Here is a 15844-nt window from a genome sequence, read left to right on the forward strand (position 1 = left end):
TCCTTTACCCATTTTTTGATTGGATCGTTTATCTTCCTTTTGTTAAGTTGTATGAGTTCCCTGTAAATTTTGGAGATTAAACCCTTATCGGTGATAACATTGGCAAATATGTTCTCCCATGCAGTGGGCTTTCTTGTTGTTTTGTTGATGCTTTCTTTTGCTGTGCAGCAGCTTTTTATTTTGATGTAGTCCCATTTGTTTATTTTCTCCTTAGTCTCCATTGCCCTAGGAGCTGTGTTGGTAAAGTTATTGCTACAACATATGTCTGATATTTTGCTGCCTATGGAGTCTTGTAGGATTTTTATGGTTTCCCATCTTACATTTAAGACCTTTAGCCATTTTGAGTTTTGTTTTTGTTTATGGTGTAAGTTGATGATCTAGTTCAGGGGTGGGCAAACTTTTTGACTCGAGGGCCACAATGGGTTCTTAAACTGGACCGGAGGGCCGGAACAAAAGCATGGATGGAGTGAACTAATATAAATTCAAAGTAAACATCATTACATAAAAGGGTACGGTCTTTTTTTTTTTTTAGTTTTATTCATTTCAAATGGGCCGGATTCGGCCTGCGGGCCGTAGTTTGCCCACGGCTGATCTAGTTTCATTTTTTTTGCGTGTATCTGACCAAATTTCCCAGCACCATTTATTGAAGAGACTGTCTTGACTCCATTGTATGCTCTTAACTCCTTTGTCAAATATTAATTGAGCATAATGACTTGGGTTGAAAAATATGTGTTATTTTGTAATTACTTATTTTTGAAGAGTATGACTCTGCTATCTTATTAAGGATACTACTATCTAGTTCCTTCTTGAAAAAAATCAGAATTCTTGGTAAAACAACTTAAATTATTTTTCTTTCATATGTCTGTTTAATACACACACACACACACATATTTCAGAGAGGAAGGGAGAGGGAGAGAGAGAAAAAAATCAATGATATGAGAGAATATTTGATTGGCTGCCTCCTGTACGCCCCCTACTGGGGATCGAGCCTACAATCGTGGTATGTTCCCTGACCGAGAATAAATTATGACCTCCAGTTCATAGGCCAATGCTCAACCACTGAGCCATACCAGCTGGGCTCATATGTCTGTTTTTATGTAGATATTCTTTACAGCTTATCTGCAATGAAGATAGATTTGCCCTGACCAGTTTGGCTCAGTGGCTGGAGCATCGGCCTGTGGACTGAAGAATCCCACCAGGTTTGATTCAGGTCAAGGGCATGTACCTTGGTTGCGGGCACATCCCCAGCTGATCAATGTTTCTCTCTCATGGATGTTTCTAACTCTCTATCCCTCTCCCTTCCTCTCTGTAAAAAAATCAATAAAATATATTTTAAAAATTTCAAAAAAAAATAAGATATATTTTATTTTATTTTATTGATTAATACTCACCTGAGGATATTTTTTCCATTGCTTTTCAGAGTGGAAGGGAGGAAGGGAGAGAGAAACATCGATGTGAGAGAGACACATCAACTGGTTGCCACTGCACCCACCACCCATGTGCACTCTGACCGGGGTGGGGATCAAACCTGCAACCCAGGTACGAGCCCTTGACCAGGAATTGAATCCATGACCCTTAAGAGCTTGGGCCATCGTTCCAACCACTGAGCAACACTGGCCAGGGCAGAAGATGAATTTTGCAAAGCAATGGAAAGATATAGTATCTTAGGAATTAGTACTTCTCTCTCTAAAGTCATTTTATCTTAAATGCCTAATTTAAAAAATAGATTTCTCATTTGCTTTAGCAAGTGCTTTTTAAAAAATATTTCTGAGTCTTTTTTTCTTCAGTGCACTCTGTTAAAAAGTTCTGATTCCATTGTTTTAAATACATTATATCAGTTCATTTGGGTAAGAAAAACTAATTTCTTCAGCATACACATTAGTATTTGTCTGGAGTTAAAAATATTTCAATGAAATGTCTATTTTGACTTTGGGCAACACCCATAGTAACCTTTAGTATATCATGTGACAATTCTATAATAGGTATGTCAGGTTCTCTCCAATAGACTTGAGAAACATGATTATCATCTTAGAGCAGCTTTTGAAGTACCTTACCTTCAGAATTTCTCTCTCTTCCTCCCTTCCTCTCTCCTTTTTTCTCTTTCTCTCTCTATATACATATACATACATCATACGTACATACTGTTAGGTTATTCTAATTTGAGTATATAGTAAGAGCCAACATTTTTATTGAACTTAACTTTGTCCCCGGCACTGTGCTAGGCACAATGAAATGTATAATCTCATTTTATTCTCATAATAGTCTTATGAGGTTGGAATTGTCATTATGGTAACAAGTAATAATTGGTAATAAAACCTGCCTTAGAGGTTTGTTGAGAGAATTTATTGAGGGGAATAAGTATAAAGTTTCTGCCACAGTAGACACATAATAATGGGCAAAGGATTTAAGCTCCCTGCCTGGTTGGGAAAATGATTCCTGTTCTGTCTACCCCAGAAGGTGGTAACAATAATGACAAGCCAGTAGATGTAAGTATGCCCTGTAAGTTTGTGGCAGTTTCATTGGCTCAGGAAGCAGGTAGAAAAGCAGGAACCCTTGTTTATTCACATAGCTATAAAACCAATATGGCTTTAATCCTTTAGAAGCAATAAACTAATAAACCATAATAAGGTGGGGTATGTTTCACCAAAAAGTACTTCTTCCCTTGCCCCTTTTCTTAATTTGGCTATATATAATTTTCCTTTTTTAATTTTCCCAGTGTCTATACCTATGCTCTCTAATCCAGTAGCCACTAGCCACATGAGGCTATTTAATTAAACAAAATGTAAAATTCAGTACCTCAGTCACACTAGCTACACAAAAGTGTCTGTGGCCACATGGGCTAGTGGCTGTCATTCTGTCATCGCAGAAAGTTCTGTTGGAAAATGCTAGTCTAAGCTATACAGAGTTTTAGTTTGTTTATTTTTTAAAATAGTACATTAGTATTATTGTATGTATTTGTTTTATCTTCTCTGACTTTAATTCATAAAGCAAATAATAAGTAAAGCTTGTTTCTAAAAAACATCAAGCTGTTTTTCACTTACATGGGCCTTAGTTGATTGTTTGGTCTCTTACATCAGTGGCATTTTATTGAGAACAAGATCCCCAACCTGACTGAAGATAATAGATTTTCTTAATTAGGGAAGTAACAGGATATAGAAGATTGAATGATTTCAAAGTGCTTCTAGCCTAATTGGAAATGTAATTGATTGTATTCTGCCAGATGTCATTTCAAGAATGTCTTTTTCTTTTAAGATGCGAAAGAAAACCCTTACGGTGAGGATGACAATAAGAGCCCATTCCCCCTGCAGCCCAAAAACAAACGCAGTTATGCCCAGAACGTGACTGTCTGGATCAAACCCAGTGGCCTGCAGGTAATATTACCGTTCACATTGCTTTCTACTGGGGACAGGAGGAGGGATTCTGGCAGGCAGGCAGGCAGGCAGGCAGACATTTGATCTGATTTTCCTTCCCTTTGATACTTACTAATTCATTTACTTCTAATGTGTGTCATTATTTCCAAAAAGGATTTGAGGTGGCCTACGGTAAAAAATGTATACAGCAAAATCATTTTTTACAAAATTTAGAGCAATACAAAACCTAGAGGAAGAGGGGAGACAATTGTTCCAGGAACCCATGGCAAAATAATTATATTGAACAATTTGGCTCTGAGCTACCAAGGTCAAAAAAGAAACAGGTAGGGTTTTATGTTATAGAGGGTTATATGTCTGATTAAAGGAAGTATGTCAGTTTTTCTAGAGAGACACATTTCCTTGGCATTGAATTTTAATGTGAAATTTTGGACATGCTGAGAAATTGAATAATATAATGGTTGTTATCTTTAACAATAATTTCGAGAACGATGTAAAAATCTTTATATGGTTATTTCTTCCATTTCCACTGTAGAGCCCAAACCATAGCATTACACTGTAATTCCACAAAAACACTTTCATGGAAAGCTGCAAGTAGATTATTACCAAGGTATGCTACTTTCAGGCAAGGTACTGAGTGACATTTCTTCTTCCAAAAAGTCCTTTGTACCTATTTTTTAAAATCACTTTTGAGCCTTTGTTCTTCTTCCTTTGTTCCTCCAATGAATCCAGCTTAAGCCAGAAGAGAAGAGGTAATCAGGCCACGTGACAACAGAAGTGGCTTCTGTTGATGGCATAGTCACCCTTTTCACAGAGACTGGACACATCATGCCATGGCTAAGGGAAGAGAGGTCTCTTCACTTTGTGGAGAAATCAGGTTCTCCCTCTTTCCTATCACCCCTGACCTGAGCACTTTCCTATTGGAGGGATAGCTGATTTTTCCCTCCTAATTTTTCTAAAATTATTTAAAAATTTTTATTTTAGGCTAGGTGTATTTTTTTTATTGTGATGAAATACACATAACATTTACCATTTCAACCATTTTTAAATATGCCATTCAGTGGCATTTTGTATAATCACGATGTTATTCAACCACTACTACTATCTAGTTCCAGAATATATTATCACCCCAAAAGGAAACCCTGTACCCATTAAGCAAGTCACTCTATTTTCCCATCTTCCCCCAGCCCTTGGCAACCACTAATCTGCTTTCTGTCTCTTTGGATTTGCCTATTCTGGATATTTCATATAAATGGAGTCATATAACATGTGGCCTTTCTGGTTTGGTTTCCTTCCACTAAGCACAGTGTCAGTGTTCATTCATGTTGTAGCATACATCAGTACTTTTCCTTTTGGTGGCTGAATAGTATTCCATTGTATAACCATGCCACATTTTGTTTATCCATTCATTCAGTTGATGGCATTTGGATCGTTTCTACCTTTTTGCTATTCAGAATAATGCTGCTATGAAAATTCAACAAATTAATTTTTTTCTTAAGGTGCTGTACTGTTGTAACTAAGAAATCATAGCCAAACCCAAGGTCATGAAGAGTTGCCCTTGTTTCCTTTTAAGAGTCTGAAGTGTAAGAGTTAAGCTCTTGCATTTAGGTCTCTGATACATTTTTATTTACTTTTTTGGTGTGAAGTAGGGGTCCAACTTCATTCTTTTCTATGTGTCTGTCTAGTTGCCCTAGCACCATTTGTAGAAGAAACTATTCTTACCCCATTGAATGGTCTTGGCAACCTTGTCAAAAAAGCAGCTGGCCATATGTATAATTACTTGGTGTGTTTTTGTGAGACAAGTTAATTTCTGTCACCAAGGGATTTATTATCAAGCACTTTGAAGGAGGGAGGTGCTGTACTAATATTGAACAGAACAGTGACATTAATTCAGAAGGGATCCTTATTTTGACACTGCAGCTCTATTTGTATTTTCATTTCTTTAAACATTTAGAGCCAACCTTTTGTATTCTTTCCCCTTTACCACAGAAATCTAATGTTGAATTTGCTTTATCCTTGATAGACAGATGTACAGAAGATTTTAAGAAATGCAAGGAAATTACCTGAAAAAACACAGACGTTCTATAAGGTGAGACTATCAGAATTACAGTGGAAGAGGGTGAGCCCTGGGATGGGTGCCAAAAATAAATGGTTCACCAGTTAGTGTAGGGTCATAGAGTGAACATGGACAGGTATTAGAAATAGATGGCTTGTGCTTCAGTTTTTTCCATCAGTAAAGTCAGTAGAAGTGATAGGTCCATTTTGCCCTAAAATCCAAGAATTAGAAGTGCTTAAATGGCCTGGTTCTGTGCAGAAGGGCTTCTCTGTGTTGGTGCTGCTATGACTGGCTAAAGGAAGGAGCGGAAAGGACCTTAACCCTCATAGCCCTTAACCTTTTCACCATTCCCATGTGAGTATCCAGCCTAACCCCAGGCTGCCATTGTATGTGACTTCCTGGGATGGTGATTGCCCAGGACATTCTTACTGTACCAGAAAAGCTGCTCCCAGGAATGACTTCTAAAATTGCACATTTATGAATTGCAAAAGGACGGCCCTCAGGAATCATACCTAGCTAACTCAGAACCATTGGTGGAAGGAATAAAGTTACAAGGGGTGAGGTGGAGTGTGGGGCCTTTAAGCTCACTCATTTCTCCCCTGTCCTTCTGGTGTTTGGCTGAAATCAAATTAAGTAGCAGTGTGCGGTATGCTGTTGTCAGTTGTATCCTAGTTTGCTAAGCTTAAAATGTGGACACACGGACAGCCCTAGGCTAGCATTTCTTCCAGAGAACATACATGCTACTTTGTCTGGATGTTATTTCATTACCTTTATGTCACTGTTGTCTTCAAACCTAATTATGTAGTGAGCTGGTGAAATCAAGGAAGAGCAACCTTAATCAGAGTTCAACACCAGCAAGCTGGCCAGCCTGCCATGCCCCCTAACTGAAAGCCAGCTCACACAGGCCCTCGGTGACCATTCTGGCTGTGGTCCTTCTCCCTGCAGAGCTTTCTACACACAATCATCAGCTTCTATTCAAGATGACACACTTGTACTTTGGCCTTTGCAACTTTTCACTTATTTAACAGATGATAGAGAAGTGGTCAGAGAGCCCATTTCTCTTTTCTGGATTTATATAATCCCACATATCACAGCTGGAAAGGGCCTCTACCAGGCAATTGCTTCAGCCCCCGCAGTGGGCAGGGAAGAGGTTATCGTTCTCACTTTGTAAATGAGGCCACTGAGACCCAGTGAGGCTATACACATTGCCCAGATCACGCTGCTAAGTGTGCTAAGTGGTTGATGGGGCACTTCCTATTTCTCTGCTTCCATTCACTACCTTTTTTTTTCTAGAGAGAGAAAGAAACATTGATGTGAGAAAGAAATATCTATCGCCTGCCTCCTGCACACTCCCCACCTTGAATCGAGGCCCAAACCCGGGCATGTGCCCTGACCAGGAATCAAACTGACAACCTTTTGGTGCATAGGTCAATGCCCACCCAACTGAACCACACCAGCCCAGATCCACCTTTCTTTTTGTGGCTATCTTTTGGTCAGGCTTCTGACTCCTCCAGAGCCTCCTCCAGTGTGTTCATTGTCGTTCAGAGGAGAGGCTAAGAGCCCTCTGAGGTTTGGGACAAGCCTTTCCCATACCTGAGTAACAGGAAAAGTAAAACCTCCTTAGAGTTATGAGTAAATGAAATGATGTATGCGAAGTGCCTCACACATTTGCATGAGTGCTCATTAACTGTGGTGGTGATGACCTGTTTCAGTCAGGGTCTTTCTTACCGAGCTTTCTCATCACCTACAGAGGAACTGCTTCTCAGTTATGTCATCACACTCTCATTACAGGGTCCCTAGGCGATCAAGGCCGATCGGGGGCCTTCCAGCTGCCGGCCAGGGCCTCCCTCCCCCAGCTGCCGCCCAGGGCCTTCCTTCATTCCGCGCCGCCCCCTGGTGGTCAGCATTCGTCATAGCGAGCAATCGAGTTCCTGATCTCCCAGTTGAACTCCTGAGGGGACACTGCATATTAGCCTTTTATATAGAGAGGTGCTCACTTAAGTTTGGGGGTCAATGAGAACTTATTCTAAGCTGAGCACTTAGAAAGTATGTACTCATTCCAGAGAAATGGCTGACTGGCTCGGTCAGGAAGTCAACAAGATGGAAGAAGATGAAGTGGGAGTAGAAATCAGTCAAGAAGTGGGGCCAGGCCAGTGTGGCTCAGTGGTTGAGCATCCACCTGAACCAGGAGGTCATGGTTTGATTCCCAGTCATGGCACATACTCGGGTTGTGGGCTCAACACCCAATAAGGAGGGTGCAGTAGGCAGCTGACCAATGATTCTCACTCATCGTTGATGTTTCTCTCTCTCTCTCCCTTCCTCTCTGAAATCAATAAAAATATATTTTTTAAAAGTGGAGACCACAAATGAAGCTTTGAGAATTTGATAGTCTACCAGTGTACATAATTTCTGCCTAATTATGTACATTATTCAGCAAAAATTAGGTCATCATAGTTGAGGCATATGTGTGCTATTTGCAGATAAAAGGTGGTTGTATTTTCTTAAAAAGTATTTCGCAAGAATGGTTTTAAACAAATCTACTTATCCAGTTATACCTTTGAATAAAAACCTTTTAGCCAAAGTTCTGCTCAGTGGTTAGAGCATCGGTTCTCAGACTGAAGGATATTGGGTTTAATTCCCGGTCAAGGGCATGTATCTCAGTTGCAGATTAGATCCCCACCCCAGTCAGGGCATATGTGGGAGGCAACCAGTTGATGTGTCCCTCTCACATGGATGTTTTTCTCTAACCACCCCTCCCCACCTCACCCAATCACTTTCACTCTAAGAATCAATGGGGAAAGTATCCTTGGGTGAGAATTAAAAAAAAAAAAAAAGGTTTTTGGTGTGTGTTTTTAATATGTGTTAAGGAAATTGCATTTTAGGAACATTCATTTTTTTTTTATCTTATTTCAGGAACTGAACCGTTTACGAAAGGCTGCCCTGGCCTTTGGTTTCCTGGACCTGCTCAAAGGGGTGGCTGACATGCTGGAAAGGGAGTGCACGCTGCTGCCCGACACCGCCCACCCCGATGCAGCCTTCCAGCTGACCCACGCTGCCCAGCAGCTCAAGCTGGCCAGTACTGGCACCTCCGAGTACGCGGGCTACGACCACAACATCACACCTTTGCAGACAGACTTCTCCGGGAGCAGCACTGAAAGAATGTAAAGCTGACTTTGGGAGTCTTCCTTCCTTCTCATTTTAAGTCCAAATGATTTCGGGTAAAAACTTCTCCAGGGTGTTCACCTCTGCAGCCACCACCTGGAGACCTCCCTGAGGCTGCCTCAGAAGCACCCCTTGCTGGTTTGAGTGGCTGCAACTGTCCGAGAAGGGCTTTGACCTTCTCTTTCTAAGCTCTTTCAGCCCAGAAGACACCTGTGGCTCCCGTAATGGGTACATCTTCTGAGAAGCTTGATGGTTTGATTGGTACAGAGCTCTCTCCCTTCCTCAGGAAACCTAACCCACAGGGGTCCTCTGGCTTTCTGAAAGGCATCTTCTCTCCTCTCAATCATAAGGACATTTTCAAGATTCTGCCCTTGGAATGAGCAACCCAGACTGGGACTAGCTAAGGACAAGCCCTACACCACTAAGTTTCGGAACTTTTCTTAGAACTTGGGCAAAACTTAGTGGTAACACTTAGTTGCTTTTGGTATGTCTTGAGATACAGACTTTTAAACAGCAGCCATAAATGTAAAGAATTATTCCCATTTCTTCAAGCTTTGTTTTTTAATGAAAAAGTATTTGATTTTCTATAAAATGGTTTCACTGGTAAATTAATGAGTCTTTGTCTTTTGGTCTGTCCTGTGTGGATATAATTTGAGCTTTCTGTGCGGCAGATTCATAAATCATGAGGGTTTCTTGGGTTCCATACTGACTTCCTTATTTCCGACACCTGTTAGGCCTCATTGCCTACGCCAAGTTCCATTCAGGTAGATTCTGACAGGTCACTGCAGTTAGCTCCCTTTCCAATTCATCAGCTAGCTTCATGACATTGGGCAAGTCCTGTAGCTTCTCTAGGTTTTATTTATATTATCAGTGCTTTTCAAATTGCTCTGTGGACCACCTAAAGCAGCGGTCGCCAACTGGTGGTCCGTGGACCACTGGTGGTCCATGAGGTCCGAAAGGTTGGCGACTGCTGGCCTAAAGTATTACTCCCTCAGGCTTCAACCTGAGCATCTACTTTTGGTTTAACATGCTGAACTGCTATATAATATTTTGTCTGGAAAAAGGACTTTATCACTAACAATTTGAAGACCAGTAGAGTAAATAAATGATCTCTAAACACAAGTTAGGATTTTGACTGTAAATGTTTAATAGAAATACACAATCTTCTGCTTTCTCAGACAGCAACAAAAAGGCTTGTAAGAACGTAAGATTCTGCCACAGATGCAGTATAATCTGCTGCAAAGCTAATCTGCAATAATTACACACAGAAACTCAGGTGAAAGAATATCAGAAGTTAATACAAACAAGTATTGACAGAAGTTACAGACATGCAAAATATCCTTCAGTGCAATGAACTTGTAAAAAAATCAGCCAGCCTATGCTAATCATAGGTTTTTAGGTCAAACCAAGTTTCAATCTTGGGCTCAGAGAAACAGCATAGCTCATTTAGTCCCTTTTTCCTCAGAAACAATGGGAATGGCACAATTGCTCAATTGCTTAAATTCTTTCATACAAGCATTACTTCTAACACATTTTGCTTGGAATGTGGAAGAAATTGATGTTTTTGACAATGGCCAAACTTCATAATGCCTACATTTTTTTCAGTTCCTCTGTTGGTGGGTTTCCTGCCAGGAGTCTGTGTTAATGGACCAGCTGGTGATTCTCTAGCCAATGTTCTCTGTTCACTGTCCTACTTCAGAGGTGAAACAACAGCAGAATAAAAGGTGTTTTGAGGTCTACTAAAAAACAAACAATCCCACCACTTACTCTGACAGGTCCACAAATGGACTTCCCAGGTCAGGGAAAGAAGCTGGCGTTGTCTGTCTGTGCACAGCCTACGGCAGTTTTGCAGGTGTGCTTAGACTGGCCTAGTCCAGTGTTGCCAGTTTGCTACAGGCTGCACTGCAGGCAGCTGTCTTGTGGCCAGTTTGACCTTTCTGACCCCTGTAACCATTTGGGGTTGGAACTCCTATAATCTCATTATTTTCTAACTCATGTTTCATCTTTAAAGTTGAAAATAGTCTGATTTATCTTGGAATGAAGTAAGTGATCATGGTGTTCCAAGGTTCTGACTGGTTTCTCAAATCATTCTGTGTCCACACAGGTAAGCACTGTATAGTAACAGATATTGTTAGAGAGGCCAAGAAATTCAGAGGTAATATGAGTTCTCAAGGCCCACTTGGACTCAAATGTTTTATCAGTGACTGAGTCAAACAGATTTTCAAAAAATCAATGCCACTCCACTTATTAACCCTTTGGGTACAGAATATATTAGGTCCTGCCTAGGTCACTTTCACAGGCTCCTATAGAGCAAAACAATCTTGTTTTTCTTCCACAATCAATAGCTGAAAAGAACAAATTCCAGCTGTAAGAATGGCCAGTACCTAGTAGGTTCAGGGCACTGATGAAATCTCTGGCTTGTGTAAAACAGACTGGACACGGAGTGGGTGGGGACAGGGCTGTCTGATGTCACTAACAGATTTCAAAAGAACAAACCTGTCATCAGATATCATGCAAGTACTACACTAAGATAATACAATAAATTCAGGATGTAACTGGGGAAAGGAGAAGAGATAGCCTTACTGAGAATTTAATCATTTAACGTTAAAAAAAACTTTTACATCAGTACAAGAAGGTAAAACTGTAAGAATTATAGATTAGGCTCAAAAGTCTACATGGCAAGAAGTCATCTAAATCTCTTTTCAGTGGATTTTCTTCTTTTTTTGTCCATAGTGCCGCCTGCGCTGTTTATAAAGGTGACGGAAATTTATGTATAACCCTGAAAAAGAAAAGAGGCCAATTAGACATGAGAATCTTTGTCCTGTTTATAACCAGAAGCTCTTGGGCAGGGACAGTCTCGCTGGCTGTTTTTCATACCCCTCTGTGCTTAGTGCAGCTGCTCAGGAAGTACGATTCAGTAACAAGTTAGTAACAATGCACTAGAGACCACTCAGGTTTCTCCCAGTGGGTTTACAATTTCACTTTCTCCCATATTTTATTATAAAAATTTTCAAACATACAAAAAAGATTAAGTTGTTGTACAGTAAATACCATCTAGATTAAACTTTAACTCTATTACATTTTTTTAATCACATATCCATTCCCATCTAATTTTTTATGTTTTTCAGTAAAAGTTACAGACATCAATATCCCTAAACATTTCCTTAGAGTTCACAATATTTTTCTCCCAATTTCTTTTCAAGTAAGACTTACATAAAATACACAAATCTGAAGTACAGAAACAACCCAATTTTTAATTCAAGGCTATGCAATAAACTGTATTAAGCAATAGTTTAAAAGGTGTGTGTGTGGGGGGGGGGGAGTACTAGGGGATAAGGACACATATGTAATACCTTAATCAATAAAGAAATTAAAAATAAAATAAAAGGTGGGGGATACTTTTCTAGGAAGCACAATCTTCTCATTTAGAAAATACAGGATTTCAGCCCAGCCAGCATGGCTCAGTGGTTGAGCATCAACCTATGAACCAGGTCACCGTTCAATTCCCAGTCAGGGCACACGCCCAGGTTGTGGGCTCGATCACCAGTATGGAGCGGGTAGGAGGCAGCCAATCAATGATTCTCATTTTTGCTGTTTCTATTTCTCTCTCCCTTTCCCTGCCTCTCTGAAATCAATAAAAAAAATATTTTTTAAAAAAAACAACACAGGATTTCAGTCAGAAAGAACAAATTTCAGTTCTACTTCATCACTGTGGCTTAGCCTCACTTCAGTTTCCTCATTGTGCAGCAGAGTTAAAAACACTTATTTTACAGGCTGATTGTGAGAGAACACAGGTTTAGAAAAGCACTTTGATCTGTATACAAACGTAACTGGTTGTTATTACTGCTTCTAAATTATGCAGATTTAGGATTTATTTCATTCTGAAGAATAAGAACAACTGCATATTCATTGTAGGCAAACTAGATATGAGTATAAAACCTTAAAAATTAACATAAGCAACATGAAAAAAGCCACTAAGGTTAGTGCACAGTAAAATGCTTCTACCTTTCTAACTTCTTTAGTAAAATATTTTAAGGTCTTTCCAATATTTATTCCTCTTTAACCCTTTCAGTATGCCCACCTCATGGAGCGTAATTACAGTAATAGGTTTATCCAGTAACAGAGGTGAAGAGCTCTTAATGAGTGCATTTTCCAAACTGAAGCTTATTCCCTTCAACTGCCCAACTATTTTAACACTTTTGGTTAGAAATCTTTCTGAAATGTATTACACCTTTTCTGAAATAGAAAATAAGAAATGGAATAAAATTTAATTTTAGCAAATGACCTACACCCATAAGTTGTACTATTAACTGTGCTTCTGCCATGTACGCTACCCCGAAGTGTAGATCTCTTCTCCCTGATACTAAATGACCAAGACCGCTGGACTTTCTGGCTTCTTGGGTTTACTTTTTGTGGTCTTCCTCTCAGTGTCTGCGGTAGCCACCCTCCAAGATGGTCCCAGTGATCCCTACACCTCTTGGTATTTCATACCCTTGTGCAGTCCCCCTCCCACACTTCACTGGGTAGGTCTAATGTAACCAACAGAATATGGAAATGGTGACGGTGTGTCACTTCTGCGGTTAGGTTATAAAAGTGTGGAGACAGAGTGCTATTATCACTGCAATGGCAATCATATTACAATGTATAGACGTATCAAATCAATATGTTGTACACTTTAAATTTATACAATATGTCAAGCATCTTACAATCAAAAATTAAATAAGTAGATAAATTTTTTAAAAGGCAGTGTGGCTTCTGTCTCTCAGATCACTTGCTGTGGGGCAAGCCATGTCATGAGCAGCCACAGGGAGAAGTACTGCAGCTAGAAACAAGCTTTCTGTCCACAACTACGTCAGTGAGCTTGGAACAGATCCTCCAGCCCCAGTCAAGCCTGCAGAAACTAGCACCAGCTGAGCTGACCACTTGACTGAAACCTCATGAGGGACCCTGAGCCGGGCCACCCAACTGGGCTGCTTCCTGACCCTCAGAAACCATGTGAGAGAATAAATGTTTGTCATCTCAGACTGCTAAATTCTGGGGTAATTTGTTAGACAACAATAGATACCTAATATACCATCTTGCTGTCACAACCTCTGTTACTAGGACACCAGAGAGCCGTACTTATTTAGGGCCACCTCAAGACTTGTGTAAAGCAGGGATAAATACATAAATTATGTTAAAATGTATTAGAACTTCATCTAAAGTAAAGTCTTTATAGTTAGAAAGGCTTATAAATCATATTTGCAATAATTTAGGTTTACATATTTTCCCTTCTTTTAGTTTTTATGAATTAAGGCAAAAATTTATATTTTATATAAAATAAATTAATAAATAAGCAAGCAGGTTTTACATGAGGAGCAGGGAAGCCTCCTACTGTTAGGCAGAAAGCTTTATGACATCTCTTGGCTGTTCTTCCTTCTTGCTACCAGTTGTATTACCACTCCTGTAAACTCTGGATAAGGAATGTGCTACTGAAATTAGTAAAAGTAAAATGAGCTTCTTATCCTATTTTAAAAGAGCTTCTTCCATTGTTTTAAACATAAAATATATTATGGTGAGTTCCCAGTGACCAAGAAAGATAATCACTGGGGATTTGGGAAGAAATACTTCCCATACAGAGCATATTCTCCTAGTGGTCTGTTCTGCAAAGCAATCATTCTCTAACTCTATACTACTCTTTTGGAAATAAGAATCCTAAAGACTTTTAAAAGTTTGAATCATTTAGCTCTACACTCTAATGAAGTGAGAGGAAAAAGTCTATTACAGAACCAATACTTACCTAAAAATAGCATTATAAGATAAACCTGAAGAAAAAAGGAAAATCTAACTTTGATTTCCATGGGATATGGCAATGTGAAACTGAATCTCCCTGTTTCATTGAACACGGGGATGGACTGGATCACTGAGACAGCTGAAAGCAGAAACAAGAACTTGTTAGAAGCAAATAAAGCAGCCACATCTAGTGACAGCACCTTCTAACCCCTCCAAGTTTCAGGCACGGGTTTGTTGAAAATGCTTCCTCCTCCCTTTGCACATAGGGCGTATGCTCTGCTTTTTCCCCTCGTTTTCCTAAGAGATGAGCCTCCAAGATGACAACTGAAGGTGAATGAGGAACAACCATTTGATAACACTGGGCTTCAGTTTCCCATTCTATAAATGGAGAGAAAAATCCCTACCACTAGTTGTTGGTCAGAATAAAATTAAGTCATAAATATGAACCTGCTCTACCCAGTGTGGCTCAGTGGTTGAGCACTGACCTATGAACCAGGATGTCACAGTTTGATGCCTGATCAGGGCACATGCCCAGGTTTCAGGCTCGATCCCCAGTAGGAGGGTGTAGGAGGCAGCTGATCAATGATTCTCTCTTGACATTGGTGTTTCTATCTCTCCCTCAACCTTCTTCTCTAAAATCATTTTTTTTAAAAAGTAAAATAAAAATATGAACATGCTTTGGAAAATTAAAACTACCATATGAATACGATGCATGACCACCAGCTTCCAAATGTGCCACACTCCTGGAACAGGAGTATATGGAAGGAAGCCACTAGGAAGATACTCCTAAAAAGTCCAACAACCATATATTGACTAAGGCAGGCAGAGGGAGGAAAAAAGATCTGGCCTATTGGCTTAGCTATCCCTTGGAGCTAAGCTATAAAACATAGAGTTCCTGAAAGTACCTTCTGCCAAACATCCCAGAGGATATAAAGGAATCCACACAGTGTAACGAAGCCATGTGAGCACTTTCCAATCCATGTCAATGCAGCAAAGCATGTAGTAGGGGTACCTATTGAAAATAAGGAATTCAGATACTGAAAGCCACTTCAGGTTCTGAATGTAACCCTAGAACATCATTCAAACAGAACCATTTCACAATTAGCCACACGTCTTCAGAACAGAAGTATAATCCTGGGCTATTTACCCACAAACTCCCATCATGCTCCTCCCACCTTCAAAGGATGTGAACTCTCTTTAAAGACAGGCTAAGTGTAGGTCTCAAAGGAACCCTCTCTGAAATAGTTGAGTATGTGGAATGGATAAGTTTTTTGGGTTTGTTCCTAGTTCTGATCGACATTCCAAGTAGGTAAGGCTGACAGACACACTGACGGCACTTAATCTCTAGATAAACGAATGCTATCAAAATTAAGTATACTGCCCTGACCGGTTTGGCTCAGCGGATAGAGCACCGGCCTGCGGACTCAAGGATCCCAGGTTCGATTCCGGTCAAGGGCATGTACCTTGGTTGCGGGCACATCCCCAG

General features: G+C 40.0%; 2 protein-coding genes across 2 annotated transcripts in view; one reads left to right on the top strand and one right to left on the bottom strand.

The window, feature by feature from the left end:
- INTS14 (integrator complex subunit 14) overlaps positions 1-9194 on the top strand; it is a 32352-nt gene extending 23158 nt beyond the window's left edge. The window contains exons 10-12 of the mRNA XM_081101838.1: positions 3253-3371; positions 5392-5457; positions 8338-9194. Of these exons, the coding sequence (XP_080957964.1) occupies positions 3253-3371; positions 5392-5457; positions 8338-8589 (437 nt within the window). The 3' untranslated portion in view covers positions 8590-9194. The remainder of the gene's footprint in view (positions 1-3252; positions 3372-5391; positions 5458-8337) is intronic.
- A 515-nt stretch (positions 9195-9709) lies between these two features.
- The window catches only part of HACD3 (3-hydroxyacyl-CoA dehydratase 3), a 35943-nt gene continuing 29808 nt past the window's right edge, over positions 9710-15844 (bottom strand). The window contains exons 9-11 of the mRNA XM_081101864.1: positions 15264-15370; positions 14366-14497; positions 9710-11365 (exon numbers count right to left, since the gene is read on the bottom strand). Of these exons, the coding sequence (XP_080957990.1) occupies positions 11289-11365; positions 14366-14497; positions 15264-15370 (316 nt within the window). The 3' untranslated portion in view covers positions 9710-11288. The remainder of the gene's footprint in view (positions 11366-14365; positions 14498-15263; positions 15371-15844) is intronic.

Source organism: Myotis nattereri (genome assembly GCF_964212035.1).
Source record: "Myotis nattereri genome assembly, chromosome: 1".
Taxonomy (NCBI): domain Eukaryota; kingdom Metazoa; phylum Chordata; class Mammalia; order Chiroptera; family Vespertilionidae; genus Myotis; species Myotis nattereri.